Source organism: Camelus ferus, chromosome 4, assembly GCF_009834535.1.
Source record: "Camelus ferus isolate YT-003-E chromosome 4, BCGSAC_Cfer_1.0, whole genome shotgun sequence".
Classification (NCBI taxonomy): domain Eukaryota; kingdom Metazoa; phylum Chordata; class Mammalia; order Artiodactyla; family Camelidae; genus Camelus; species Camelus ferus.
Window position 1 is genome coordinate 28170397 of NC_045699.1, and position 27788 is coordinate 28198184.

The 27788-nt window shown below is 41.2% G+C and overlaps 1 protein-coding gene across 5 annotated transcripts in view; it reads right to left on the minus strand.

The window, feature by feature from the left end:
- The window catches only part of KDM4C (lysine demethylase 4C), a 360653-nt gene that overhangs the window by 41151 nt on the left and 291714 nt on the right, over positions 1 to 27788 (minus strand). For all 5 annotated transcript variants that reach the window (XM_014552383.2, XM_032477696.1, XM_032477697.1 and 2 more), the window contains one exon: positions 16787 to 16972. In XM_014552383.2, the coding sequence (XP_014407869.2) occupies positions 16787 to 16972 (186 nt within the window). The remainder of the gene's footprint in view (positions 1 to 16786; positions 16973 to 27788) is intronic.

Consider the following 27788-nt stretch of genomic DNA (forward strand, 5'->3'; position numbering starts at 1 on the left):
TTAACAAGATGTCACAAGATCATCTTGCCTCAGCCCTAGAATTAGCATTTCCCTGAGTGTGGTTCATTTTAAAGGGCAGAGATATTAGAGAACAAGATCCAGGTGCTTAAGTGTGCTTACTACTACAAGGGCATCTTTGCCTCCTGACCTTTTCAGAAGACAGAGCAAGGATATATATGCACGTGTACACACACACACACACACTCACATGTAGATACACGTGGACATACGTAAAACCATATGAAATCATGGACTACATCTCAGAATAAAGGCTTTAGGAAAGTGCCCGGCAGAGTGCTGGGCTCATAGTGAGTAAGAAATATTAGTTTGCTGTTATTTGAGGCTTTCCATTTCTTTTATTTTCAGGATAAGGCTATTGCTCCCTTGTCAGGAACTCATACAAAGCCTTTTCCTGCCAGGCAGAGATGGCAGTCAACATCACATGAGGACGTCTGCTCTCAAGCACTGGGTCCCCCTTTATTCCTCAACTCCAAGTCTTATTCATTCACCTGTTTCTTCTGATGCCACAAACTCTGACCCACTAGAGGGGCCCTGAATCACTTGGGAAGGTCCAGGACCTTTGCTAAATGGGCCCTGGAAGGCACAGTCTCATAATCCACAAGATACTGGCATCAGTCTGACATGTCTTCCATAACCTACAGAAAGCCAGGACTCATGAAACCCCAGTATTTTCCAGCAGGGGCATTTATAACATGACTGGAAAATACAGTGTCATCAATTCAGAACCTTGGTTTAATTAGAGGCTTTACCTCTTTTTTTCCCTGACTTAAAAAAAGGCTAAAACACCTTGTAGGGAACAGATAAAGTGCTATGCTTGCTCTTTTCCTTCCAGAAACCAAAGAAAACATGCCCAGACAGTCATTAATTCACGAATTCCTTCAACAGTCTCGTGCTGCTAACCAGTGGGCACCAGGCACCTCCCCTGCTGCCCAGGACTCAAACAAAAACTACTAAGACTTGATGCCCGTTCCTGGAAACAGGTCCACACAGGTGTGCACCTGAAGCCATCCTGCAGGCGGCTGATACAAGATTGATGACCCTCCAACACGCCTTCGAGAGCAGGACTTCAGTCCTCACAGGCAGAGTTGGGGGAGGAGAGCAACGACGCACCGAGTCCTGGGTGTGAGCAGAAGCCCAGCAGCAGGGAACAGCCCACTGTGTGCTGCCCTGCAGAGACCCTGCTGGTGTGTCGTGGGGGAAGTGAGGAGTGGGAGGCAACTTTAGAAATGGTCTGGGGCCCAGAAGTCAGGCTGTAGGGGGAGAGGAGAGTAGGGTACTTCTTACACCATCCTGAGGAGTCTGCACTTTCCCCTGTGAGCCTAAGGAAGCCACTGAGAGGTTTCCATACAAAGGAAAAAACTATCCAGGCCTGTGTGGTTAGAGGTGGAGAAGGGGCTGGGGAGTTCCCTACAACAGTACAGGTAGGAGACAAGGGCCTGGGGTGCAGCGCCAAGGACAGAGATGCTAAAGGTTTGGACAGAAGGCCGACTCCCTCCCAGACATGATCTAAAGGGTCTCCTCCTTGTGAAGCAAGCCCTGCCATCTAGATCCTCATATGCCTGACAAAACAAGAGAATGCCGTCCTCCTTGAAACCATTCCCTACTGAGGCCAGGTTGGCTGGGAAATTCTTCTGTGCCTTTAGGTATAGTTAGGTGTGTAAACATTTTGACATAGAACAAAAAGTAAGAAGACCGGAGTGATTTAAATGCATTTCGCTTGAGGTAGAACTCTTTATTTTCACAGCTGGCCATAGTATGTTACATATGCTAGAGTAACTTCCTAGTTTCCTACTTCATGTCTCCACCCAACCCCTCAATGTATCTCACATTTCAAAGTAAGAGAACAACTTAAATGTGGTGATAAATTCGAGTGAAAGCATAGTCTGCAGAGTTCTGAATCTCCAAAATTGGGACCATGGCTGCTGCTTAAGATTGTACAAGTTACAGTTAACTCTAAGACGTGAAATTCGCAACCTGTGCGGTGAACATAGTGGCCCTGAGTGACTGGAATTAGGGCCAAACAAGGCTTCATCTTGGTAGCACTTTTTTGCAATTATTGTCCCCCTCTATCAAACCACCTTAAAAACACTCATGGTCAAAATTGCAAGAACTATATTTCACTAAGATATTAGTTTCTTTGTGCATATTTTATTAAAAATTGAAATTTACCCTCTCAGGAAACAACGTTTTGAATGTGAAGTGTAAGCTCAGTTTCTTACTAGCTATTGTGACCTTGGGGATGTTAAACTTTAGCAGCCTCGGTTTGCTCATCTGCAGAAGGGATAATACTTATAATACTGCTATAAAATAGGGTGAATTACACGAAATGCCTAGACTCACGGGCAGGTAGTTCTCAGCAACTGTTAACTGGCTTCATTTTAGGAAGTAGGAAACATACTTGAGACCCTAGCCCCAGGGTAATAAACCACTCTTCCCTATTGTACCCCAGTAATTTGCATGTTCGACTGTGCAGCGCTCTGGTTTCACATAACAAGGCTCAATCCAGCTCCAAACCATCATTGTCCTGCTCTTTACCTCATCCTCTTCTGACTCTTAATTCTTATCAAACGGGGCATGAAGCTATGGTCCTTCAGAAGGAAGGCATAAATAATGTGGTCTCCCCCCCAACCAACTTCCAAGGCTCCCATAGTCTTTGTTTACGACTCTCTTAAGGCCCTTGTCAAATGTCACTTTCACTGACCATCCCTCCTACAACAGGGCAAAATCCACGGTCAGTGCCACAACCTACCTGTCTTTTTATCCATGGCACCCAGTACAATGCATGCAACACGGTTGCTGCCAGATGAACAATGAATGAATGAACAAATGAAAAACCGAATGAACAAAAAGAAATGAAAAAATGAACTATGAGGATGGATACACACACATTTTTTTAAGTGGGAGAGGATTGATTCTAATCATTCACTGTCCAGAAAATGGCGAAGAGAAACAAAGAGGAGTTTTAGGAAGAAGTTCCTCCTCTTTCTTCAAGTGGGGAGGCATGCATGTGGGTAGGGGGGAAAATGTACAAAGCTTATGGTGAAATTCACAGGGTCTGGAAAGTGAAGTGGTCGGTCAAGGGAAAGGAAAAGTGATTCAGACTCAATAGAGAAAAGTTGACTCTAGACCACAACCATTTTCTTCCTGCTAGGACCCGAAATTTATGCAAACTGGCTGGGTGGAAAGATGGCCAGCACATAAATTAAATATACAGCCTTCATCTAAATAAAAATTTTCATAAGCCTCAAGCATGACCATTTCATGGGGAGTACTAAAGAAAACAGATTTTTTCATAATGCTATTTTGATAGGATTTCTGATTTATTTTTGCAGGAAAAATTTATTGACAAGCTTATCCCATAACTGATTATACATCCTTAAAAATATTTCCTGTTAGAAAAGCCTAAGAATCTATTGCTGTTACGAATGTCATTTCTGATCAGAGAAGACAGACATTATGCAAGGAGCTCCATCAGATTACAGAAGTGGCTATGGTTTTTGAAGATTAATGCACAGGCTAAGGTTGTGAAAGTCTAATTTTCTTTCACATGCACTAAGCAGAAATGAACAAACAGTCGTGTCAGAAAAAAACACAACTTCTTTCAAAGAAAAGCTAGAACTAGTTCAAAATTCTGGGGATGTGAAAAAAAATGTTAACTAAGAAAATGTTACAGACATTCCACAAAAGCAGCAAAGAGTCCCTGGGACACATAACGCAGTCACCAGTGCGTGTCCATGTACACGAGCTAATTAAACTCTCCCAATAGCTCTGTGAAGTATTTGCTCTTCTCAGTAAACAGATGCAGTAACTGAGGTACAAGATCAAGTGACTTTTCCAAGATCTCAGAGCTTGTGAGAGGTTGAAGTGGGGCCCAGAAGCAGGTGCTCTCCCACCACAAGTGCCTTGATATCATCAACCAGAAGAACACACGTGGGAAAAAAATCAGAGGAGAAATAAAACCAACTAGGAAGTGAGACTAATGGAATCCAAGTAGTTGCCTAAAGAACTTCCATTTCTTTTCTTTCTTTTCTGATTTAGTGAGTATCTCCTCTGTTCTACACACCTTTTGAGACACCACATTTGATCTCTCCCATATAATCAGAGTTGAATTAGCAACTTGGATTTGGAGCCTACCTGGAGACGAAATATGCAGAATGCATAACTGCACATGCTCTCGGTTTTCCTGTGTGTACACACGTGACACGCACACACACCGCAATAAATTGCAAAAATGCCCACAAACCTTCACTCCCTCCTGTTTCCACATCCTTCAAAATGTGACTTTGCAGCTTCTCCCATCAAGGACTGGAGTCTACTTCCCCAGCCCTCCAATCTGGGCTAGCCTTGGGTTTAGTCTACTTTGGCCATGAGAACACAGCAGAAATAATAGTATGCAAGTGCACAGCCTCTGGCACATTTCTGCTGGGTCCCAGGGGCCCTAGACTCTGTCATGTGACCAAACTCAAGTTGTCTTGCTGGTAGATGAGAGACCACACTGACCAGAACTAAGGCCTAGACTTATGAGACAGCCCTGGCCAAGAGAAAGCAAGCTGTTCTGCAGCTGACCACAGATGAATGAGGTAACCAGCCTGAAACAGAAGTGCGCCCAGCTGAGCCCAGCCTTAATCGATGACCTAAAGAATCAGCAGCTAAAGAGGGGCCATTGTTTTAAGACACAAAGTTTTGTGATGGCTTGTCACACACACAACTAAGAAAAAAAGAATACACTGGTACTTGAACAACGCAGCGTTAGGGGTGCCAACGCCCCTGCCCTCACACAGTTGAAAACCCACATGTAACTCTACAGCCGGCCCTCCGTATCTGCAGATTCAACCAATCGAAGGACCAAGCAGTACTGTAGTATGTGTTCACTGAAAACAACCCACGTATGAGTGGACTCATGCAGTCTAAGTCCATGTTGTTCAAGGGTCAATGGAAGTAAGACAAAAATGTACTAAGCCGTTGGCTCTGTGTAGCTCTAGGTAATGGGATTTTATCTATTTGGTTCTTTGTGTACTTCTCTGCACTTTCCATTCTGAACAACACAGGGATCAGGGGAACTGACCTCCTGCACAGTCAAAAATCTGCATACTGCTCTCTCTGCCTCAAAAACAAAGGAAGTAACAAGTGACTCACCTACGGCAGGGAAGGTGAAACAGTTTGGAGAGAATCAGGACTCTTCTGATTCCACACTACTGTGATCTCTAATCAAACACAAACTTTTCTACTCACTCAGTTAATTTACAGATCTATGATGTGAGATACAGGTACTGTATTTATTGAAAAAAATTCAAGTAGAAGTGGACCCACACAGTTCAAACCCATCTTGCTCAAGAGTTAACTGTTTCTTTAATAACTGTCATCACAGCCTTCTGAACTTCTGAACCAGGTCTGAGGGAGCCTGGAAGCCCACAAGCGCACATGCCAGGAAGGCCATTGAGAGTGGAGTGTTTGGTGCCATGAACTCCCCTGGTTAACATGTGTGCCTGTGGATCCCTACTCAGAACAATAATTTTAAATGTATAAAATAAAATACCAGATTACCTGAACAAAATTATACTGAAATAATATTTTAAAAAATCAGTGGCATAATATCTATACTTCTTTAATAATGTATTACATATTAATACCTAGGGAAAGATATAAGAACTATTAATATCCTAGTTTCAAAGTTACAATGAGCATAAGTAATATTCTGAAATCTCTGTTACAATGGTAATATGATTTCTCTTGTGAACAGTCACAGAAATTGCTAATGCCACCTCTGCCTATGCTCAAAACTGGCAGAACTGTTAATTAAATTCTAGCTAGAATTTAGTGAAAGAAAAATGCAATTTTTCCCCCTGACGATCCAATAAAATTTTCTTGATATTAAATTATAAATAAGATTTTATCTCCAGGAATATTAAAGGCACAACACTCAACCTTTTAACAACAGCCTTATAAAAACCACAACAATGCTTCTCACATATGGTGCTTGTATATCCTGTCAATAAATGGACACAGCAGTGAAATGAAACTCAATGAAGGCATCTCTGTGAAGGGTGAAGCTATGGATGCTAAAATGGGTAATTCTGGGGTGACCTGAACTGACACGGTAGTCTAAGTTAAGTACTGAGATTGGAATACATACTGCATTCTCAAGTATCATCCCTCTCCAGTGAGTTTTTGACAGAGAGCTGGGAGTACTCAGTTCAAACATGACCTCTAAAGTGACGGCTCAGAGAGAAGGTGTCCTGTGTGGCAGAGGAAGGAAGATTTCTATGCTTTGAAAGATGTATCATCTCTTATCAGGCCTGGCAAGGCTGACCTCTGTTCACACCCTGAAGGAAGGTCACTCACCACCTGATGAGATGAGTCATGGGCAGAGATGTCATCTTAGGAAAATCCCTGAGTGAGTTCTCCATCTGTATAATGATATTAATAAACGGTGCAAATCCAAATATTATAGTATATGCAGAGGTCCAAAGGTACATCCACCAATCATTTAGCAAGGCTGGAGAGTTGAAGAACCAAAGCTAAGCAACTTATCCAATAACTGGCCAAAAAGCATGTTTCCACGTATATCCAACAACATTTTTGCCTTCCCAACTTCATTATTTCTCTCTAATTTCTATGAATTAATAACTTGTGAGATAGTATTATTGTATTTTTTCAAGGTATCCTTTTTATAAAAAGTCCTAGAGGTATCAGAATAAATAACTTAATACAAACTGTTCTTTTTTTTTAACCAAACTTACACAACAAAAGTTACTCATCTAAATGTGCCTTGTAATAATGAAAGCTTTCTTTGCAAAATTACAAGAGCTACATAAAAATCTTTTACCCAGAAAAACTTAAATCCCTGGGGCTTCATGAAGAAATAATTGCTCTTACAGCACAAATGCACAGGCAGACTCATAAAAACGTCACAAGTATTTAATTTTCTCCATGTCTGTTTGTTCACGTGTACTTTATTTCTCATGGGTTTTTAAGTACAAACATAATACAGTGGGAAATGGTGGTAAGCAGTTTCCCAGCAGATTTAAGGTCTTACTCACTTTAACATTTGAAGAAGTATAACTAATAGGCTGCAGAAGATACTGAGGAAAAAAAAAAATTCTTTTCTCTCTGAGTCATTAACTCACCCCAGAGGTGGTGATCTTGTTCAAGAGGTAAGTGAAGGGGACTGGGATGGGAGAACCATCTTTAGATGCTTCACTGTGTTCATGTAGGAAACCCTCCACAGGTAGGTACTGCCTGCTTTCTACTCTGAATAGTTTCAGCAATTTACTCCATAAAGAGCAGAGAGGAAAGGTCACATCAGTTGGTCTGGGGAGCTGGAGAGGAGTCACGGAATCCAATGCTGAGATGGAACCTGACATGAGCTCTTCCCAACTCATTTCCAGTCTCGTTAGTTGCGAGAGAACATGTGAGTCTGCCTGGCCCCAGAAGCTCTGCTTTCAGGCTTTCATATTTCAGCTGCTCTTCAAGCTTATTGGGTAGTAATAGTAAAATCTGGGAGGACTACAAAGTCAACAAAATCTCAATCATTCACAGCAAGCTGTGTGTGTGTTTAGAAATCAATAAGCTGATTCTAAAATTTATATGAAAATGCAAAATTCAGAACTTGAAATATGCAAAGCAATCTTGAAAAAAACACTTGGAAGAATTACAATTTGGGGGAAATGAGGACGAAAAGCATTCATTCAACTATAAAGTAATGCAATTTTTAAAAATTACCTTGGATGGGACATTTTCAACAGAGAGAAGCAAGGGACATAGGGCATCACTATACGGTACTCCAACCTATCAGGATTTTTGAATCTCGATTACAGTGGGTGAATGGGTTAAAAGTAGCTAAAATAAACGCAAACATTTTCTAGACAAGGTGACTCAAAGCAAAACAGACCAATTAAAGGGCTTAACAGTTTTCCTGTGCCACCAAGAAGGAAGCCCAGTAAACAATGAAATCATATAAATTAATTCAAGCCATGGTCTCAAACTGGTAAAGTGGCACCGAAACAGCAGCATCTAAATGACACACTTTGTGCCCAAACTTTGAAGACCTGGAAGGTTAATGACTGCCGAACCTCTCTGAAGTTCCCTTTCATCATCTGTAAAATGGATACAACTAGAATACCTACCTATGTGGACCAAATGATGCAATGTATTTCTTAGGAAAGCCTTCAATAAACTACAAATGCACCATGCCAATACGAGCTAACACTACTTTTATTTACCTCATCTACACTGATAAGAAGCTCCCAAAAAAGAGGGGCAGTCACCTTGAACAGAAGAGAAAATCGGAAAAAAACAGGCAATTCCGATTCTATAAAGACGCACTACTTACATGAGCATGGGGGGGAGGGGGAAGGGGAGGGAGAGGTAGAGAGAAAGGGAGAGAAAGAGAGAGAGGTTAAGATTGAACAAGTACAAGCTTCTTAAACCTCTTTCAAAATTTCAGGAGAAACAGCCAAAGGAGCAGTGGAAGAGAAGCCAGCCAAAAGCTTTCTACCCCACGTCACAACAGCAGCAGGCGTACTGCAGATTCTGCCTCGCCATCTCACCAATGACAAATCCAAGTCTTTAACGTCATTGCTAATCAAGGCAGCTAGTGTCCATCTGTCAGTCTACCAAGTGCTAATTAAATGCACCTATGTGCCCAGCACTGTGCTTCAGAGAGGGGTGTGTGGGGTTCCAGTGGAGCAGGAAGGGCAGAGGAAGGGCTAGAGGCTCAGGAGCAGCAACCCCTCCTTTCCAGCCCTGTGCCTGGAGCCTCCTGTTCCCTCCAAAAACACCTAAGGTTCATCTCTGTGGTCCCCGCAGCCTAGGCAAAAACTACTTCTTAGCACCTATTAAAGGTGCTCTTCTGTTCTCCAAATACATGATAAAGATACATGATAACAAGACTTGAAGGTACAGTTAAAAGTTGTTTAATATAAAAGTTTGCAAATTTTTCATTTTATTCTAATTCCTGAGAAATGTGCGGGAAAAGGCTGCTTTTCCCACACTAAACTAAAAGGCCTATCTAACACTCATGCAGAGACATTCCAAATGGAAAATAACTCATAAGGGTTATCTGATGTCCACAAAGAAGAGGGTTTTCACTTCTCCCTGCCTCCTGCCCGAGGAAGAAGCTCCTGAGGGCCAGGTCAGCCCAGTCATGGCTGAAAGAAAAGCTAAAAGAATGTTTTATTGATAAATGTAGAAACAGGAATTTCTTATGTTCCTTCAGATACTACTCTCTACAATTTCACTGACCCACTACACCCAGTGTGGGACAAGAAGACAGGGGAGATGTGATGTCTGATGATGAAAACAGGCCAACTTCAGATAAGGAATAGCCAAGAAGCCATTCCTTTTACCTGGAAAGGAAAGCAGTACTGATGTGTCTGTGAGAACTGTGTCAGAGCCCAAGATGGCTACCAACACTCTGTGGAAGGGCAGGGCAAGGTAGCTGGGGTAGCCTCAGGCTGACTGGCTTCCTGTCCAGAGACGGCAGGAAGCCTTCTAGTTAATTCAGAGTTCTATACATTATGTTAGTTCAAAGTGGACATAGAGTGCAGACCTAGAGAGTAGCCTTAGAAATGTTGGAACTTATCTCATTTAAGTGCCTCTTCTATTGCTTGCAGTTAATAGTCTCATAAAATTATACTTTCATGATATTTTGTCAGTATCTATGGATTTCATTATGACTATGGCATTTAATTATTGTTTTCTTCAAGAAGGAATGGAAACTCTTGCTCTCATGCTTTACAAGATGTTGGAATGTCAAATACTCTTGGCTGTTGTGTGTCTGCTGACACATTCCATTTATATTTCTCTACCATATCTATGATGCTTGACTGTAATACCAATGTGAAAATACGGGATTAGTGTCACTACTTAATTTTCTTAACAAGCTATCAGACAATAATGCATGCCTTAATTATATTTTTAAAGCAAGTATAAATTGCAGAAACGCTTAAAATTTCCTAGAAACTGAGAAATATTAATTCTGTGAAAAACTAAGCAAGTGTTTCATATGGAAGCACACCTTACGTAAGCTAAAAAATGTAGCCAGATAAGTGGCCCTTAGAGTGGAAGACTGGATTTTCGTCAGTATGTGTGGTCCTTGAAGTTGTGAAGTATCACCCGTCCCTGCAGCTGGCCCCTCAGGCAGTAGGTCTGCGGACTGTTCCCTGATTCCATGATGCACTTCATGGTGGGGATAACAGGGCCAAGTAGAAAACACAATGCCAACAAGTTTCTCCTGGGGATTCTGATAAGTCTGCTTTTAGAAAACCAAACACCTGCACCAAGATGCAGATTTTTTCATGAAGTGTTCTTTCTAAAATCAGGATTAATTTGCCATTTACAAGGCTAAAAAAAAAAAAAAAAAAAAAAGTTCAGGTGAAATAGTAATTTCTAGAAAGCTACATTATTCCACATATTGAGAGAGATGAAAACAGCCAAGGCTGTTGAACAGATCTCCCCGTGGAGGGTGACTGATAATATATCAAAAACACTAAGGCCTTGGCACCCAACATGGCTTCAGAGTTATTTCAAGGGTTCTTCAGGCCCTCCACTGGGCCACAGACTAGAGCTTCCTGATACTGTTCTGCTCAGACATCTCCTACAGGGGACCTTTGACAACAGGATAAAGTAAACTCCTTATGTTCTGCCTAAAGCAACAGCAAAGAGTCCAAAGGAATGCCCCAAGGCACAGGGATGACGAGAACAAGGTCCGAGGAGTTGAGTCTGGGCAAGAAACTCTTGAAGCCAGACAGAGAACAACTTCTCCTGCCTGGTCTCAGCACTGTCCCTGTTGGTGTGTCTGTGTGTGTGCGTCCACGCACATTCATATGTGAGACAGCTGCTGGGTAGCTTCCACTCACACCGAATCGAGGATGAATCGAGTTATCTGTAGATTTTGCTCCGGGGGGGGGGGGGGGGTTTCCTCCTCACCACAGCCTGTCTCCTCTAAAGAGCAGACACCTTCCAGCAGTTCACCTCATCCCTAAAAGCAGATCCTCACTTAGCTGAGTTCATTGCCCTAACCTGAACAAAGAAGTTTTTATTTTAATTCAGGGATATATAAAAAGGGATATTTGTATTTGTATATATATAAAGCCTTCCACTTTCTGACTACCCAACTGACTTCTCCAACTTCATCTCCCCTCTTATCATATCCCCTTGACCACTCCAATATCACGACATGTCCTAGACCCCAGTTATACTGGACTCCTCAACTCTTCCAGATAAACCAGGTCTTTGCAGAAGTTCACATACATGCCATCCCCTCTACCTGGAACATCATTACCACTCTTATTTAACCAGCAAATTCAAACTCTCTCGGTTTAGAACCAGCAAAAATGTCACCGCCTGTGTGACTTCTACCTGACTGCCCCCAACAGAATTAGTAACTTCCTTCCAAGGGCTCCCAAAACGTTTTATTCATATCTTTATTTAGCCTATCTTATTATGGAATAAAGCATAGCAACTAAGAGCCTGGGTTCTGCACAGATTGCCTGGTTCTGAATCCACTTGGTCAAAGTGTGACAGGAGCATCAAGTCAACTGGTACCCACTGGATCTATAAAAGGCTAGAGAATTCATGATGATGTTCAGAAGGGTCTGTGGGGAATTACAGCAGGATTGAGTGTTTGGGGTCTCTCCCTATCAATCTATAATCAACCTGAAACACTGCAGACTCTTTTTATAATTAACAAATTCATATAAAAGTGTTATTGATTTCTTAAATTTTTTGTCATTATGTATTTTGCCAATAACTAATACTGAAAGTATAATATGCTATACAATATTCTCCTGTGATAGAATTACTGTTCTAGGGTTTAGAATTTAGAGGCCTTGACCATCCATTGTTCCACCCTTTGGTGAGGTGAAAGCTGTTTCTGCACACCAAGGAAAGGTTTTATTAAGTTAGTAATGGCAGGCATCCTCACCCCATTACCACCCAAAGGTCAGTCACAGAAGCATGGATTAACCAGAGCTGCTTTGCTCCAGGCACTCCACCAGATCCTGTGCAATGTGGGTGTCTCCTCCTGTCCTGGGCCACGAACAGTGAAGACAGGGAAGGAGTCGTGCCGAAGCCCACCTGGGGAGCTGGCCTGCAGACACAGGCCAGGAAAACAAGGTTAGCAAGTGCTGAGCAAAGACCCAAGGTCAATTACAAAGATGAGTGTAGAAGAGAACATGAAGGGTAGCTAGAGGGGAGAATAACAAGAGACAAGAGAACCTTCCAGACTGGGAGGCACTGATACAGAAGCCAGCATAACCACTACGTTCCCCTGTCCACACCAACAACACTGCCTTGAAATAAGGAGCCCGTGTAAAATACCTCACACACCCTTGACACAAAAGGTGTTCAACAAATACCAGCTCTCTTTCGTCCACTAAGCGCATTCCTTAGCATGAGAGAGATATTTCAACAAATTTGTACCAAGCAGCTTATATGGATGGCCAAGTACTAGTTAAAAAGTCAAAATACTGGTTAAATCTAGTTAAAATAATGATCTAGTTAAATAAAATCTAGTTAAAATAACAGAGAAAATCTGAAGGAAAAAAACACAGGAAATAGGCAGAAAACTGACCACTAAGAGCTTTGCTCTACACAAGTTCTTCCTCTTTTGAATAAGTAGCTGTCTCCATGTTAACAGTCACAACTAAGAAAATTATAAGGGAAACAAATTTCTCAAGTCTTTGATGGGAGAGGGTAAGAGGATAACAATAGTGCACCTGGAACGCGATTCTGTACTGGAGAGGCCTTGTTCGTCACAGCGCACTGACGCACACGGCGCAGGAGGCGTGGAGCCCCAGCGCCTCACACACGAAACATGGAGCATGGAGGCTCACTGAAGCGATCTGCCTGAGACAAACCTGACTGCCACCGTTCTCAGCCCGGCTGCCCTCTGTTATTCAGGCATCCCTTCCACTGGACACCTGCCTAGTCTCCTCGAGTGTGAGTAGATGGTCCCTGGGCTGGCTGCACTTTGCAGAAGTGTGTAATTTATGAGTAGCTCATTGTTCACTTTGGAGAAGAAATGTTCTTAAGCCTCCCAGTTTCAAAACCATTTTACTTTTTATTTATGTTCTTTGCCTTTTCCTTACAAACATCTGTGCAACATCCACGAAAGTGGGTTAGGAATACGACCAGTAGAGCCTTCAGAAACACAACCGGGAAGTAAGTCACAGTGGATTACGGCTAAGGATGGTTAAGTACAATACCACCACAACACCTAAACACATGTGCACACATACGTACACACAAATATGAAACCTCGTATTTGAAAGATAGCAGGTGCCAGTCAAAAGACATGTTTGACAAAAACAGAAAAATACATACTAAAATTTACATTAAAATAATAGGCATTAGTGGTGCACTTTCTGTTACATGCTCCTTTCTACTTTAAGAATTTGAGAGGTTTCTGGTCAAGATGGCAGAGTAGTAGGACCATGAGCTTGCCTCCTCTCACAATCACAACAAAACCACAACTGACTGCTAAACAACCATCGACAAAAAAAAGACTGGAACCTAGCAAGTTCTTATCTCCGAACCTTCCTTCTTCAACTGGAAACATAAAGAGGGAATCACACTGGGACAATAAACAACAAGTTTCTACTGTACAGCACAGGGAACTATATTCAATATCTTGTAGTAAACTATAATGAAAAAGAATATGGAAACGAATATGTATATATATGCTGTACACTAGAAATTGACACAACATTGTAAACTGACTATACTTCAATAAAAAAGAATGTATACACACACACACACACACACACACACACACACACACAAAGAATATGACAGCCACCTATTTTTGCAAATACTTTCTCCTCACAAAGTGTGCTTATTGACCAATGGAAGAGTGCATTATAATAAATCGGATAAATTTTTTATACCATTATCCAGAATGACTTTACACCCAAAGCTCAACAGCACTGAATAAGCTGGTAGAGTTAAAATAATTTATGGCAGTAAGGAAGAGGAGAATTTGCCTTAAAATGGTCCTTTTGGGTGCAAAAAAGCAAATAATGGGAGATGCAAAAAAAAAAGGGGGGGGGGGAGCAAAAACCCTAAAGTGAGTAAAAATGGAGATCCTATTGAAGTAACTGTAGCTTTATACTTCATTTCGCCTAACTTGTACAGGCAACCTCTACTCTGTAAAATGCCTGGGTTAGGTTCCTATCTTAGCCTGAAATTTATTTCAGAGTTTGCATGGGTATGATTCAGCTATTGCCTGTTACTCCCTAACAATCAAGACATGGTTGAGAACAAAGACAAACTACAGCTCCAATTCTAGGGAGTGTATCCCCTGACATTCACAGTTTACACAGAGAGATACTTGAGTGAATTTCAATTTTTTTATGCTTGAAAAGGAAAGGACAGTTAACGCAATAAGGGTCATCACAATGCTCTTAACCAAAGCTGTCAGATTCTATGAATTCCCTTTAGCTAGTTGTCAAACAGTTTCAGGGAAGAATCCATATTTGGAGTCTAATTAAAGAATAATGGATAAGTAATAGCCATCAGGAATGTACTTCAGAAATGCATGCTCATAGTGCTTCCCCCTAGAGAACTTCGCAAAGGCAATTTGCGAACACTAAAAATTTTTCCTCATAAGGAAGAACTGCCACATGTAATGTGTAAATTACATGTTTTCCTCATCCTTTACAAAGTAGACCAAGCTTAAAGTGTAGGGGAGAGTAGTTTCTAAGTCACCTCACAGTCAAATATTTTCTTTTTCATCATCATTTATGAAACACATTAGTAACATAAACCTGACTGAGCCACACATCATAGTTAAGAGGAATGAGGTCCTGATTAAACACCTGGATCTCTTTAATAGCAACTTCAATATAACCATCAGGAACCACAGAGCTCTGAAATATTAAAACGGGAATGTATGATCCCAAGCAGAGCTGAACACCTCTAGTACCACTTGAGGTTTGGGGTTTGGAATTCAACAAATAGAATTTACATTCCAGCACCTGTCACTCATTAACTGAATTTATTTGGGCAAAATAAAAATTGAACCTCTCTGAACTTAGGTTTCTTGTCCTTGAAGCAGGGATAACATTACTCATTTGGCCGAGTTCACATAGGACTGTAGCAGCAGCAGAAGAAGTAGTAAAAAATGCAATTTTCATTTTCTGAGAGCTTCTAGTGTGTGGTGGTTTGAAATCCACATGGTAAGGTAGGCATGCCGTTGTTTTAAACAAGGAAGCAGAGGCTCAGAGACAAGAACTTGCACAAGGCTGCATGCATGTTACTGGCAGAATCTAAGTGTGAACACCAATGACTCTGACTCCAGAGGCCATGACCTGGTTCACATCTCAAAATGTATTCACATATGTCATCGAATGAGGTAATGCTACTGACTGCATTGCAAGCAGCAAAGCACCATGTAATGCAATGTGTTATTACAGTAATTTTTTAAAGTTGCTAAAATGTGTTTTCTGCTGAATACACATACTATTCTTAGCAAGAGCCCATCAACTCAAGAAACTAAGGAAAAAGCACGAATGAATATGTAACTTGAGACCTAAGACAATGGAAAAATATGGAAAGTAACTTTAAAATAGATGTGACAGTTGGTGATGTCATTTTGTACATTTGCCCATCCACACGCATCCACACAGAATCCCAACCCACAAACATCAAGTATGTCTCAGAACGCCAATGGAAGTTGCTGGAATCGTTAAAAAGCTGGGAGATTTCCTGTGTATGGGACATGGCTCCCCGAGCCCATACTGATGACTTGGCAGGCTGCTCACAGGAGGTTATTAGAGACATAGAACAAGCATGTTAGGCTGCAAATAGTCTGTGGCCGAGCTTCCCAGGGATAACAAAGGGCAGCACGTTAGCAAAGCTGAGTGGGTGGATATGATGCTTTAACCTCCTTAAGGGAAGCCAAAACACTGAGGGTGACCAGAAAGCTAACAAAGGCATAGCAACCATCTCTACACTGTCTTAATTATTCTAAGCCTTTGAAACAGAGGAAAGATTCCATTCACCAAGGTCAGGTAAATGGAATTAAATTATTAAATATTAATTAATTAAATAAAAATTAAGTAATTAAATTATTATTAATGGTAAATTCACATTACTTAATTGCAAGCACGCTTTTCCCAGAAATAGTTCAGTCCTAAGTGAAATGGGAAAGGCAGAAAATTTGAAGACATCGATACTTCTCTGCACTTCTGCTTTTCTGAGCTAGTCATCGCTCCTCCCAGGGTGCCCGTGCTGCTGCAGCAGCTTATCCCATCTCAGGGAGTAAGGACCCAAACATTTGAGACCACTGTCTCCCTCCTTTTACTGTGTTGCTGTTCTTTGTTTCTTCTAGAAGAGATGAAATAAACCCCCAAGGCCAGAGTATACAGGTGTATGGATTAAACACTGGAGAATCTCAGGCAAGGCTTTTACATCACTCTCTTCCTACAAATGCTCTCACCCTCATCCTGGATGTGTGCAGTGCACAGTCTGCACAACCATACTCAGCAGCCCTATATATAAAACCCAAACCAGAACAGACATAAGTTTTATCCACGCATCTGTTCATGCACTTATTCAACTCAATAAATATTTACTGCATCCAGCACGCACCAGACACTGGTGGATCTTGGGCAAATATTAGTAAATAATAATATACAATCCCTGCCCTCAAGAAACTTGCAGTCTTGACAGGTCATCAATGAGTAACATGACAGAGTAGAGCATGCCAGCCCTGGGAGGTGTATATGAGTCTTGGCATCAGCAAAGGGCGAGCAGGACTTACCACGTGTGGGTTGACCTTATGTCGAAAGCACGTGATGTTCACCACATATGGCCAATCGTCAGGCTCCATCAGCACCCCGGCAGCGTGAGCACACGTGACGTGGAAGGAGGCGGGGCAGCGACCATAGGAACACTGGATGCAGGCTCCAGAGACCTTCTTAACCCGGTGTCTGCAGAACATGCATTTCTGGAGGGTTAAGAGAAAGAAGAGCATCAATTCAAATTCTGTAACTCAGCCAGTTTCCACACTTCACAGCGTAACGGCTATGAGAGATGAAGAAAACTGATGACGTCTACAAGGCTGGACCTCCAGGGGCCCCAGCAGTGAGTGGCTGTGGCAATATAAGCCGAGTACCTTGAACACACCACTACAGTCGCGTACTACCAGACATATGTTGAACTACTCATCGTGGTTAGGAAAGCCAAACCCTTTTGCACATGCGTCTGCAGGCACAGAACTGAGGAAAAGGCCGCCCGGGGGGTCCTGCAAGTCACCCATGAAAGCCAAAGCTACTTCTCTTTCACCCCGGGCATGGCAGGCCTTTCTGTACATCAAGGGATAGGCCATGGATTTGGCAGAGGGGCACGAACTCCCCTAAATTAGATGAAGTCTTCGAAAATACCCAAGTAGCACACAGATGGGCTAAGGTTTCCATTTACAAGGAAATGCAAAGTGTTAAATGGTCCAATGTGGAAACTAGAGGCTCAAGTGTTTAATAATCCAAATCTGAACCCTTCATCGCTGAAACAAAAATATGCCTCCCAAAGTGAGAAAATTGAAAATCACCCCAAAGGGCATAATTTTGTTGAATCTCTATAGCTGACTCTGCCTGGAGAAGAGAAAATGGAAATAAGAAACAGCAATAATAATTACCACGATCTGAAAATTAAATTGCATACAATTACCCCTAAACATGATCAGTACATTTGTTATGAGAGACGGGAAAAATCAAACAGCTTCACTAAATGCAAGATTTGTGAACTAATACTTATGGGTTAGGAAAAAATAGTTGTAGAACAACATAGGGTCAGGCTCAGAAAGCAGAGGAAACAGAATGATCAAAGAGCTCAACTTTGCATTCCTAAGGATAAAATAAGTCTGCAATCTCATCAAATCCTGGTGCAAAGGCTCTGTTTTTATAGGTACACTTTCCTTCCTGGGACAAAAAAAGATACTTAAACTCAATGCCTTTTGAGGGCAATAATATTTTATCACAGACCTGCGGGAATCAATGTGCACTAAACTTCTAACTCTTCTTTGCCCTCACATCTGATCACCAACTTCACTGTTACAGATTCTGCACCTTAATCTTGCTCTGATCTCTCCCCACCCATCTATACCAGCCGCCACCTCCTGTGCCTATGGTGTCTTGCCCAGCGTAGTATGGCCTTCTAACCGGTCTTGCCACCTTTTGTTTCATGCTATTTTGATTCACCTTCCCCAGACCTGCCAGAGTGATCTCTATTCAGCACAGATCCCATGTCACCCACCCTGCTTAATGTGCCTCAATGACTTCTTATCTCCAAGACTTTCCAGGAAAAAAAAGGAACAATGTGAGATGGAAGAAGAAAGCTTATAAAAGGCCCTTCATGGTCTATCTGAGCAATTTTATTTCTCACTAGTCCCCGTAAGGGCCCTATAGTCTGGGCATTTATAAGATCTCTCTGTACACCTGGATTTAATGTACAATCAAGCATTTTTAAGTTGGAGTTAAAGATGTGCGGACTAAGAATTTACAGAGAGAAGAAAAAAGGGAAAGAAAAGGAAAGAAAAAGAAAGGAAAAAGATTGGTATTCACTTACAGGGATATCCAAGATGTACTGCTAATTTGCATATGAGTGAGTATAGTATGATAATTTTTTTTTATAAAAGAGCAGATGAGATCTTATAAATGTGTATACATTTGATGAGCACTGGAAAAGTCATGGAACTTTAACATCCAATATGTATATTAATTTGAAACAACTGGGAATAAAGGGAATGAAAACAAAACCAAACAAAACAAAAAAGAATTTATAGAGAGAGAGCACAGTGGAGAGTGTGAGAGCCATAGAACTGAAACAAGAACCATTACAATATGAATACAACCATTATTTAACATCTCGATATCTCTTTGGCAATACTTGGTATCAGTTTCAGGACATTCTGGTAATTCTTGGTATTCTGGTATCTTTTTGTCAATTCCAACCATGTGAAATATGATGACAGATATAACAGCAAGAACTCTTATCAGGAGCCCCAGGCATAATCAGATCATCTTTTAAGAGCCTAATTCATATTACATAAAGGTCAGTATTTGAATAAATTCAGATGTTGACAGATGTATGAAAGAAGAAATTGTTTCCTATTTTCCTAATTAAATATGATTAAGAGTAAGAAAGAGTATTAAAACTTAGCTAATTAATGAACTGGCGACTCCCAGCCACTTCTACCATTACCTTCCTCAAGAAACAGAAGATCTCCAGAAGAGGGAAGGAGACAGAGAGAACACACTTAAGCCGAGTGTGAATTCAATCCTTGGAATCTAGTAAGGGAAGTACCTCCATTCCCGGGAGGACAAGAGGTGGTCATTTCTAAGGATAGAACCAATATCCTTAGAAAGTCAACCTAACCTAATTGCAATTCAATTCTTTGCATGATGTTTACCCGCAGAGTTGAAAATTTCTACTTAAACATCAATTAGGTTCTTGCAGAGATACAGAACTTGGCAAAACTTAATAGACGGAACCATATCATATGCCGTAGTACAGTCCACATATTACTTCCGAACCCCAGTTTCACTTGGCCTGCTACTAAGCCAGTTATTCATCTGTGGCAAGGCAATCTGTGGCAACTTGACACCCACACTGCTGGGCTACAGAATTTAATTCAGTAGGGCAAAGACTAGGACACTTCCTAGAATGTTACAATAGAATAAGTGCAATGAAAGAAGTAGAAACAAAATGCTATATGGAACTACAATGACCAGTGCAATGAGTTATGCTTGGGGACAACAGAGGGAAGAAGACTGCAAAGAAATGCAATGACTGACCAAATGAAGATGGTGAGCTCAGCGCCTGCTACAAAACCCCCAGCCCCAAACCCTAAATAGAGAGGAAAAAGAATGAAACCATAATGGCACTAACAAGAAAGGGTGCATTAACTCCAGGGAGGAGGGCTCCAGCAAAAAAACTATCAGTAGGTATCTCAGAGAAGGCAGTTCTGGCAAGGCCAATGCCAAGAATGGAAACAAATAACTAAAAGACAAGCAACCCACTGTCAGGCCAGTCCCAAGGATGCCCCCCATTATCATCAGCAGGTGAGGGATTCTGATCTGATCTGAATCCAGGTCCTGTGACCTGACCCATCATTCACCAACAAGATAAATGGATTCTCATTTGGGCTAAGAAGGGAGAAAAAGTGCACCGAAGAAGTACAACTAAAATACAATCAGATACTTAAAAAATCACAAACATTTGAGGGAAAACAATGCCGTGAATAAGAGGTGCTATAATTAATAAACAGAAGAATACCTGTCCTAAGGAATCAGGTAAGTGGAAACAGAGGATGTCAGTACATATTATGATAGAGAATCCAAAATATATCCCATCAGTTTAAAAAAAAAAAACAGTAGCAACTACACTGTCAGAACTAAGAAATTTAAAATATTGTCAAAAAAATCAAGATGGAATGACTATTGGAAGATCAAATTACCAACTGGAAGGTGGAGCCCAGAGATTGTACAAAACATAGATGAAAAGATCAAAAAGAAGGAAAATGGAACACAAACACTAAACTATGGAAAATAGATCCAGGTGTTCAGTTATCTCTGTCAAAGGCACTCTAGAGAAATAGAAAAAGGGAAAAACACAGAAATTTTCCAGACCTGAAAAAAGGTCCAGCAAATAGGGTTAATTAAAAGGAAAAAAAAATCACCTAAACACAACCTAGCTGCACCTTAGACCACCAAATACAGAGAAGATCCCGAAATCTTCCAGAGAAAAGAAAACCCTGATTACCATCAGATCTCTAATCTTCAACAGTGAACGCTGAAGGACAATGAAACAATGTCTTCCAATTTATGAACGAAAATTTAAGTTGGTCTATATTCAGCCTAATTATCATTCAAATGTGAGGGAAAACATAAAAGATTTTTTTTCTTTTCCACATTCAAGGATCAGAAGTATGCATGAAGAAGTGAAGAGCAACCAAATTCTAAACATGTGGATAAATCTAAATGACTATTGACTTTATAAACAATAACAGTAACGTCTTCTGGGTTTGAAACAGAGAGAGAATCTGAATGGACAGCAATAGTAGCATATAAGGAAGAAGCGGTAAAAGTGAAGTTTTAAATATTCTAGCACTCTTGAATTGTCTGGGAAAAGAGTAAAAGTACCAATTAACTAATAGTGTGGGGGAAAAAACAGAATAAGGAAAAATAATAAATTCAAACAAAGACATAAAAGGAAAGAAACAGAAACACAGAACAGGTGGGAGTAAAGGAAAAAGCACATTGTAAATTGGCAGGATTAAACCCAAACACATCAGTGCGTTAAGAGTGAACAGGCTAAATTTTATCTTACGAACCAGGGGTAGCAAACTTTTTTCTTAAAGTGTCAGACAAATATTTTAGGCTTGTGTGCCACACGGTGCCAGTTGCTACCACTCGGCCCTGCATTGGATAGTTGACCAGTGAACAATGCGGGGGTCCAGGGAACCGACCCCACCCCACCCCACTCCGGTGCAGTCAAAAATCATGTAACTTTTGACTCCCCCAATAACTTAGCTATTAATAGCCTACGGTTGCCCAGAAGTCTTACCAATAACAAAAACAGTCAATTAACATATATTTTGTATGTTGTATGTACTATATATATATATATATATTCCTCTATTCCTACAATAAAGTAAACTAGAGAAAAGAAAATGTCATTAAAAATTCATAAAGAAGAGAAAATACATTTACACAACTGTACTATATTTATCCATAAGTTTATGTCATCTGTTGACAAGATGGTCTCGTCAGTACCTCATATTGTCTTATGTGATATGAAACACTGTAGATGTTAAACATATTACTAACAATAGGCATTAAAAATGAAAAGATAATGTGAAAAAGAAATTCATATTTATTTACAGGTAAATGACTCATGCATTAATAATGAAGAAGCAGTAACAGGATTGCTTTCTGGTCACCTCGTGTATTAGACGGCACCATGTATGGTCTCTGTTCGTGTGCTAACTTTTGATAAATTTTAACTTTTTATCATAGATTTGTGTATATTTTATGGTAGTAAAAGATAAAATAGACCAGTATCTACATACAATTTATGCATTCATGACATACCTAACTTTTGGTTACTTTTTTTTCATATTTCTAGACCACACGGTTTATCTGCAGGTTTTTTCAAATTGCCACAAATCTCCAAAAAATTTTCCAATATATTTATTGAAAAAAATCCATGGATAAATGGGTTCACGCAGTTCAAAGCCATGTTGTTCAAGGGTCAACTGTAGTGCAAAAGCAGTCATAGACAACCCACAAATGGTCGGTGTGGCTGTGTTCCAATAAAACTTTCTTTACAACAACAAGCACACGCCCTAGTGTGCTGACCCCTGCAATAGGCCACGGGCACATATTTGAAGTCAGTAAGCTGTGAAATGATAGAATTAGTATTTAAGAAAGATCACTCGAGCAGCAAGGTGGATTAAGAACAGACTGGAGGGAAAATAAACTGTTATGAAGCCTGGAAATACTGAGGTAAAGGATGATGAGGACTTGGACTATTATAGGAGGAAGGTAACCGTTGAGTGTTTTTCACTCTTGCTACCCTTTGTGGACAGAAATTCTGTATCTTCCTTTAAATGGAGCTACTCACTCAAGGTCAGGGCTGGACAGTCCCTCTTCTGTGGGAAAGAACCTCTCTAGCCACTGGCTAAGTCTTAAAATAGATGAGGGTTGGGGTGACACCAGTTTCTAGAGGGATGGGGATGGAAGGAAGCTTGTGGACTGTAAGATGGGTGGGCACTTAAACGCACAGAAGGATCAGAAAGACAGGGCCGTTCTTCATGCGGTCCACTGTTTGAGGTGCCAGTCACCCACTGGGAAAGGGATAAGGAGCCAGTTGATGGAAGACAATTAAATAAAGAAGTTTGAAAAGTCAAATGAGCAGCTCCGAGAACCATTACTTCGGGTGCTTTAGAACAAAGTCAAGGAGGCACTGATGTAGACAGACCAACACAGCACAGCAGGAAAATGCTGACACAGATGCCACTGGAGAGTGACTTTAAGGGGTCGTTCACCTCAGTGGTTTTGTAGTAAGGATGCCTGGGACACAATGGCTGCTCGATGTTTGCTCAATTAAACTGAATCCAAGCAAGAATATTTTGGTCAAGTTACAGACCTGCTCATCTGCTTCCTCAACAGTGAAACAAGACTCCTCATTATATAGCTGTAACACCAGAGATGTCAGAGGACAGCGGAATCACTGAGAGGCCTGCTTAAAACACAGATTGCTGGCCCCACCCCCAGAGTTTCAGTACGTCTGGGCTGGGCATTGAATTTGCTTTCCTGACAAGCTCCCAGTGATACTGATGCTGCTGACCCAGGGATCACACTTGAGAATGACTTAGTTGGAGGGTTAAAGGGTGTCAGTTATTTTGAGACCCTCTAGTATAAGGGAATGCAGGAAGTACAACGTTTTTTCACCTATTCTTCTGTGTCAAGGGCTGAGAGAATTCTCAGGAGAGTATGATTGATAGAGCCTGTACTTTCTTGGGGGACTGGATTTCCATACTCATTCCAATAGCATAGGCCATTAAGGCTCCTAATGGATTGAGGAATTAATGAAGTATCTGGCAATGAAGCTTTGTGTATCATTAGATTCCTTGAGCACACAGCTTGGCAAAGGGTATCAGGAAATGATGAGCTGTGAAGGAGTTAGAGGTTCAAAGCACATCCTCTTCCCTCTTCCCTTCTTTTTTTTTTACTGATATGATTTGTAGTGTGATTTTATTGTCGTTTTGCCAGTTCTGTGGTTCTTTTTGCTTCCATAAATAAGCAGGAAATTTCAAAACAGGCACAAATGCTTTTTATTTTAACTAGTATTTCCCTATCAGACAAGCAACAAGCTGATAGTATTTAATTCCTTTTTCCTTGGACTCTCCAAAGACACTTTTTCCAGGTACTCCACAGCAAGCTAACGTTTCCAGCTCAAACAGGGAATAATGTTGAACTCAATGGATATCACTATTGTTGCAAGCAAGTCAGGGACTTGCTGAGACTGAGTCTGAGACTTTCATTTTGCACCACATCTTTAAATGTAAGTTTTAAAACAGAAGCTTTAAAAAAAAAAAGTCTACCTGTAAAATTTATATTCTGCTCATTAGTATTCATTGAGTCAATCACTCATGTGCGCAAGCGCTGGCCAGCACTGGGGGAACACTCTATGATGAAGTCTAAGTTCTACAGCGAGGAGCTTACAATCCAGGGGAAGAAATGGACACGTAAACAACTTCGGCAGAAGGAAAAGCAGAATTCAAGAGCTGTCGTAAGAGAGCAAGATTCAGAAGGATAAGAGAGAGGAGGAGTTTGATCCCAAGAGAAATCAGTTTACCCAAAGAGCTAAAAGAGTGGCTGGGCTGGTGTAGCGGGGTCGGGAGACATGATGAAAACCAAGGTCCACAGTGGACTGGCACTGCAGAGCGGGGACTGCTGCTGTGAGGGGCAGAAATGAACATGCAGTCTCACGCCACTTGAGCCAGACAGAACTGTTCTGATCTCAGGGGTCTAACGACGTTACAAATGGCAGACACCACGAAGTGATACAGTAGAACTCAATTCTGAACATGCCTGCATCAGCTCGTAACATGGTGAGTCCTCTGACTCTCCACACCCCCGTCAGGAACAGTTATTTCTACTCTTCAAGTTCAGAGCATTACAATAAATGGCTCATGATGTCAAGTGTGTTGAATTGAATCCTTATTTATGACATGCATCAGAAGCCATTTATCTCATTGCTTTTTGTTTGGTGAGATTCACCCTGCAGAAGGTGAGAAGCTAAGAAAAAGTCAAGCAGCAGGCTAAAGATGAAAGGGCAGAAGGAATGAGCTCAGCCAGGCCAAGAGACGGAGTACAGAAGCAGACAGAGGTGGGGGGGGATCACACGGAAGGCTGCACGGATTGAAAACAAGTAAGGGAGGCATTGTTGGCCCTGAGAAATATTAAATAAGAATCACAAAAGAATTCTAAACTGGAAAGGCCATAGCAATTCAGACACAAACTGACAAATTAATAAATGACTCCTGAAAAGTACTATGTCAACAGCCCGGTCACACTTTTTAAAAAATTTAGATCAGAAGAAGCACCACAGGGAAGATCTCAAAACAGGAATGCTCTGGAAGGACCTTTTAATCCCAGTACCAGAACACTGACTGCACACAGTAGGTGCTCAATAAATATCCAGTGACTAAATGAAAGATTGTTTCCTTATTACATATACTGCATCAATTCATTCTTCAGCTATTTTAAAGCTAATAGCTGCTATATAAAAGGCATTTTTCGAAATGCAAAAGGAGATTAAAAAATGAAGAAGATACCATCCACACATTCAAGAAGCATAATTTGGCATACAAAAATAGCTGTAACAAAAGCTTTGCCATGGTGATGGTAAGACAAATGCTACTGGATTTTGAAGGAGACAGGGCTGGACTCGCAGAACAAAGGTGAGGCCGGCAGGTATGCCTCAGCCGGTTACCTACATCCAGCCTGGCTCTTCCACCATTCTTCTACCGAGAAAGAGAGGCAAGAGAGGATGAACTTCATGACAGCTGCCCAAGGGACAGCAAATACGGGACAAGGAAGTAGGTACAATTCCGCTTGGATGGCTCAGGTGAGGTGGCAGAATTGCTTACACAGGTGAGCTGTGCACCACTCTGAACTGAAGGCCACGAGTCACCAAGTCCAGGCGTTCCTGGGTCAGTTCCACAGGCTGGCTCCCAGGAACCCATAGTAAAGTAAAAATGGGGTTTCTCTAATGTCTCAAGTTTCCTGTAATTAATTTCTTGATGTTGAGAGGCTATGTGCAATGCTTCTGCACCTGATCAGACACTGCGTTGGAGAGCGCTGGGGACATGCTGCACGCTGCTAGAGCCTGCAGGAACACAGGGTCCACCATGTTGCTTGGAGAAGTTGCCCAGCAGGTTTCGAGGAAACTGGGGAAGCCAGCAAAAGCAGGTGGACTTTGAGTTCGCCTTGAAGGACTAGCAGGTCTTAGCCAGCCCGCGTGCAGCAGGATGAGGCAGGAGGAAGGACATTCTAGGTGGATGGAACAAAGCTAAGAGGTGGGAAAGACATGAGGCAGAATCGAGTGGAGAAGCATGAGCACAGCTAAGAGACGACAGGCTGGAGAGGCGAGGTCTTAGAGGCTCCTGGACAGTATCCTGACACAAACCTAACTTTTAATTGCCAAGGTGAGAGACTGACAATGGCTTAGCAGTGGCAGTTAATCTTCAGATGGAAAACAGGACTACTATTTTGTTAGTTTTCTGAGTGTTTTCAGCAACCAAGCAAGTCTCCAGACCAGCCCACCAAGAAAATCTGAATGACCTTGAGCTAAGCATGCCTGTTGGTCAGGAATGTCTCTTTGCTTGTCCATTCTTTGCTCTTTTAAGGTTGGACAAATTCTACCCATTTTGACATCACAAGTACCTGGCGTGTGTACAAATTAAATACCAGGGGAGTCCCTTGACCAAACACCACACTCTCCTGTATCCTCTATGTAGACAGTATTTCAGAGTAATTAGAAGCCTGGACCAGGAGGTCAGACAGACTTGGTTTTGAATTCTAGCTCAGTACAGGCACAAGGGCTAGTCACAGGAACTGCAAAAATAACACAGCCTGAACAAACAGAAGTGAAGGGGTGAGAAGCTGAGGGGGAAGCAGGCTAGCTGCTAAATATCTCCTGCCCTTCTCCTCTACACCTCTTCAGCAGAAAACAGAGTTTTCCCTCTGCACTTACTACCTGGGCTGTGCAGAAAAGCCAGACATACAAGCAGCATTTGCAAGTAAATTAAATATTAAAGGCAACATCACAATCTCATGTTGAAAGAGGCACTTCACTGATAGTATAGAGCAGCATTTGCTGAATCACAAAATCGGCAATGTTATCTATGCTGAGAAAAATCAATCAGTTATCATTTCTACATCTCTAACAGCCTGTTTGGGTTCCATACTTAAATTTATTTCAAATTTAAAGGGTGAAGGGGACATACAATTACAGCATATTGAGAGTTTTAGAACAAATCTCATTCTGAGTACTTATTAAGTATCACTAAACATCTTTCAGTTGATGAACGGGAAAAGCAAGCCTCCTAAACCACAAAATAAACATTCTCTAAGTACTTCTGTATTTGCATTTTCATTTCTTTTTATGTTACTATTAAAAAGCACCTGTTTCCTAGAGAAAATCTTATTGAGATTATTGTTTACATGAGATCAAACAGAAATTTATTCTTTGAATAAAGCATTTAACTGAACTCAGAATTACTGAATTATGTACTTAAAAAGGCAGGGGGGGCACTCTGTCCCTTTAGGTACAAGGAGGTCCTGCAAAGTCACTGATGTGTATGCTCTCTATCCTGTAAAAATCTACACAGATTTGTAAAGTTACTTACAACTTAGAAGGATTTCTAAATGCTATTTTTATAGATCTCTCTGAATTAATGTTGGAAATGATTACATTTTAATCATTTAATGCTCAGTGTTAAATCTAAACAGAAACACAATTTTCCTGTTTGACACAGTCTAGGAAGGCAGGGTTACAAGCTTCCTGATGTTCCCAGGACAGACAAAAAAAAAAATCTTTATTTATTATGAATATCAGATATGATTTGCCATTGGCATTATCAAATCAAGGACTAGGACACGTTTTCTATTTATTTCTGACCTCAAGCCTGAAGGCCTAAAGATGTCTGACCAAAAAAATCAGAATAAATCAAAGATAAAAGCTAATTATCCTTA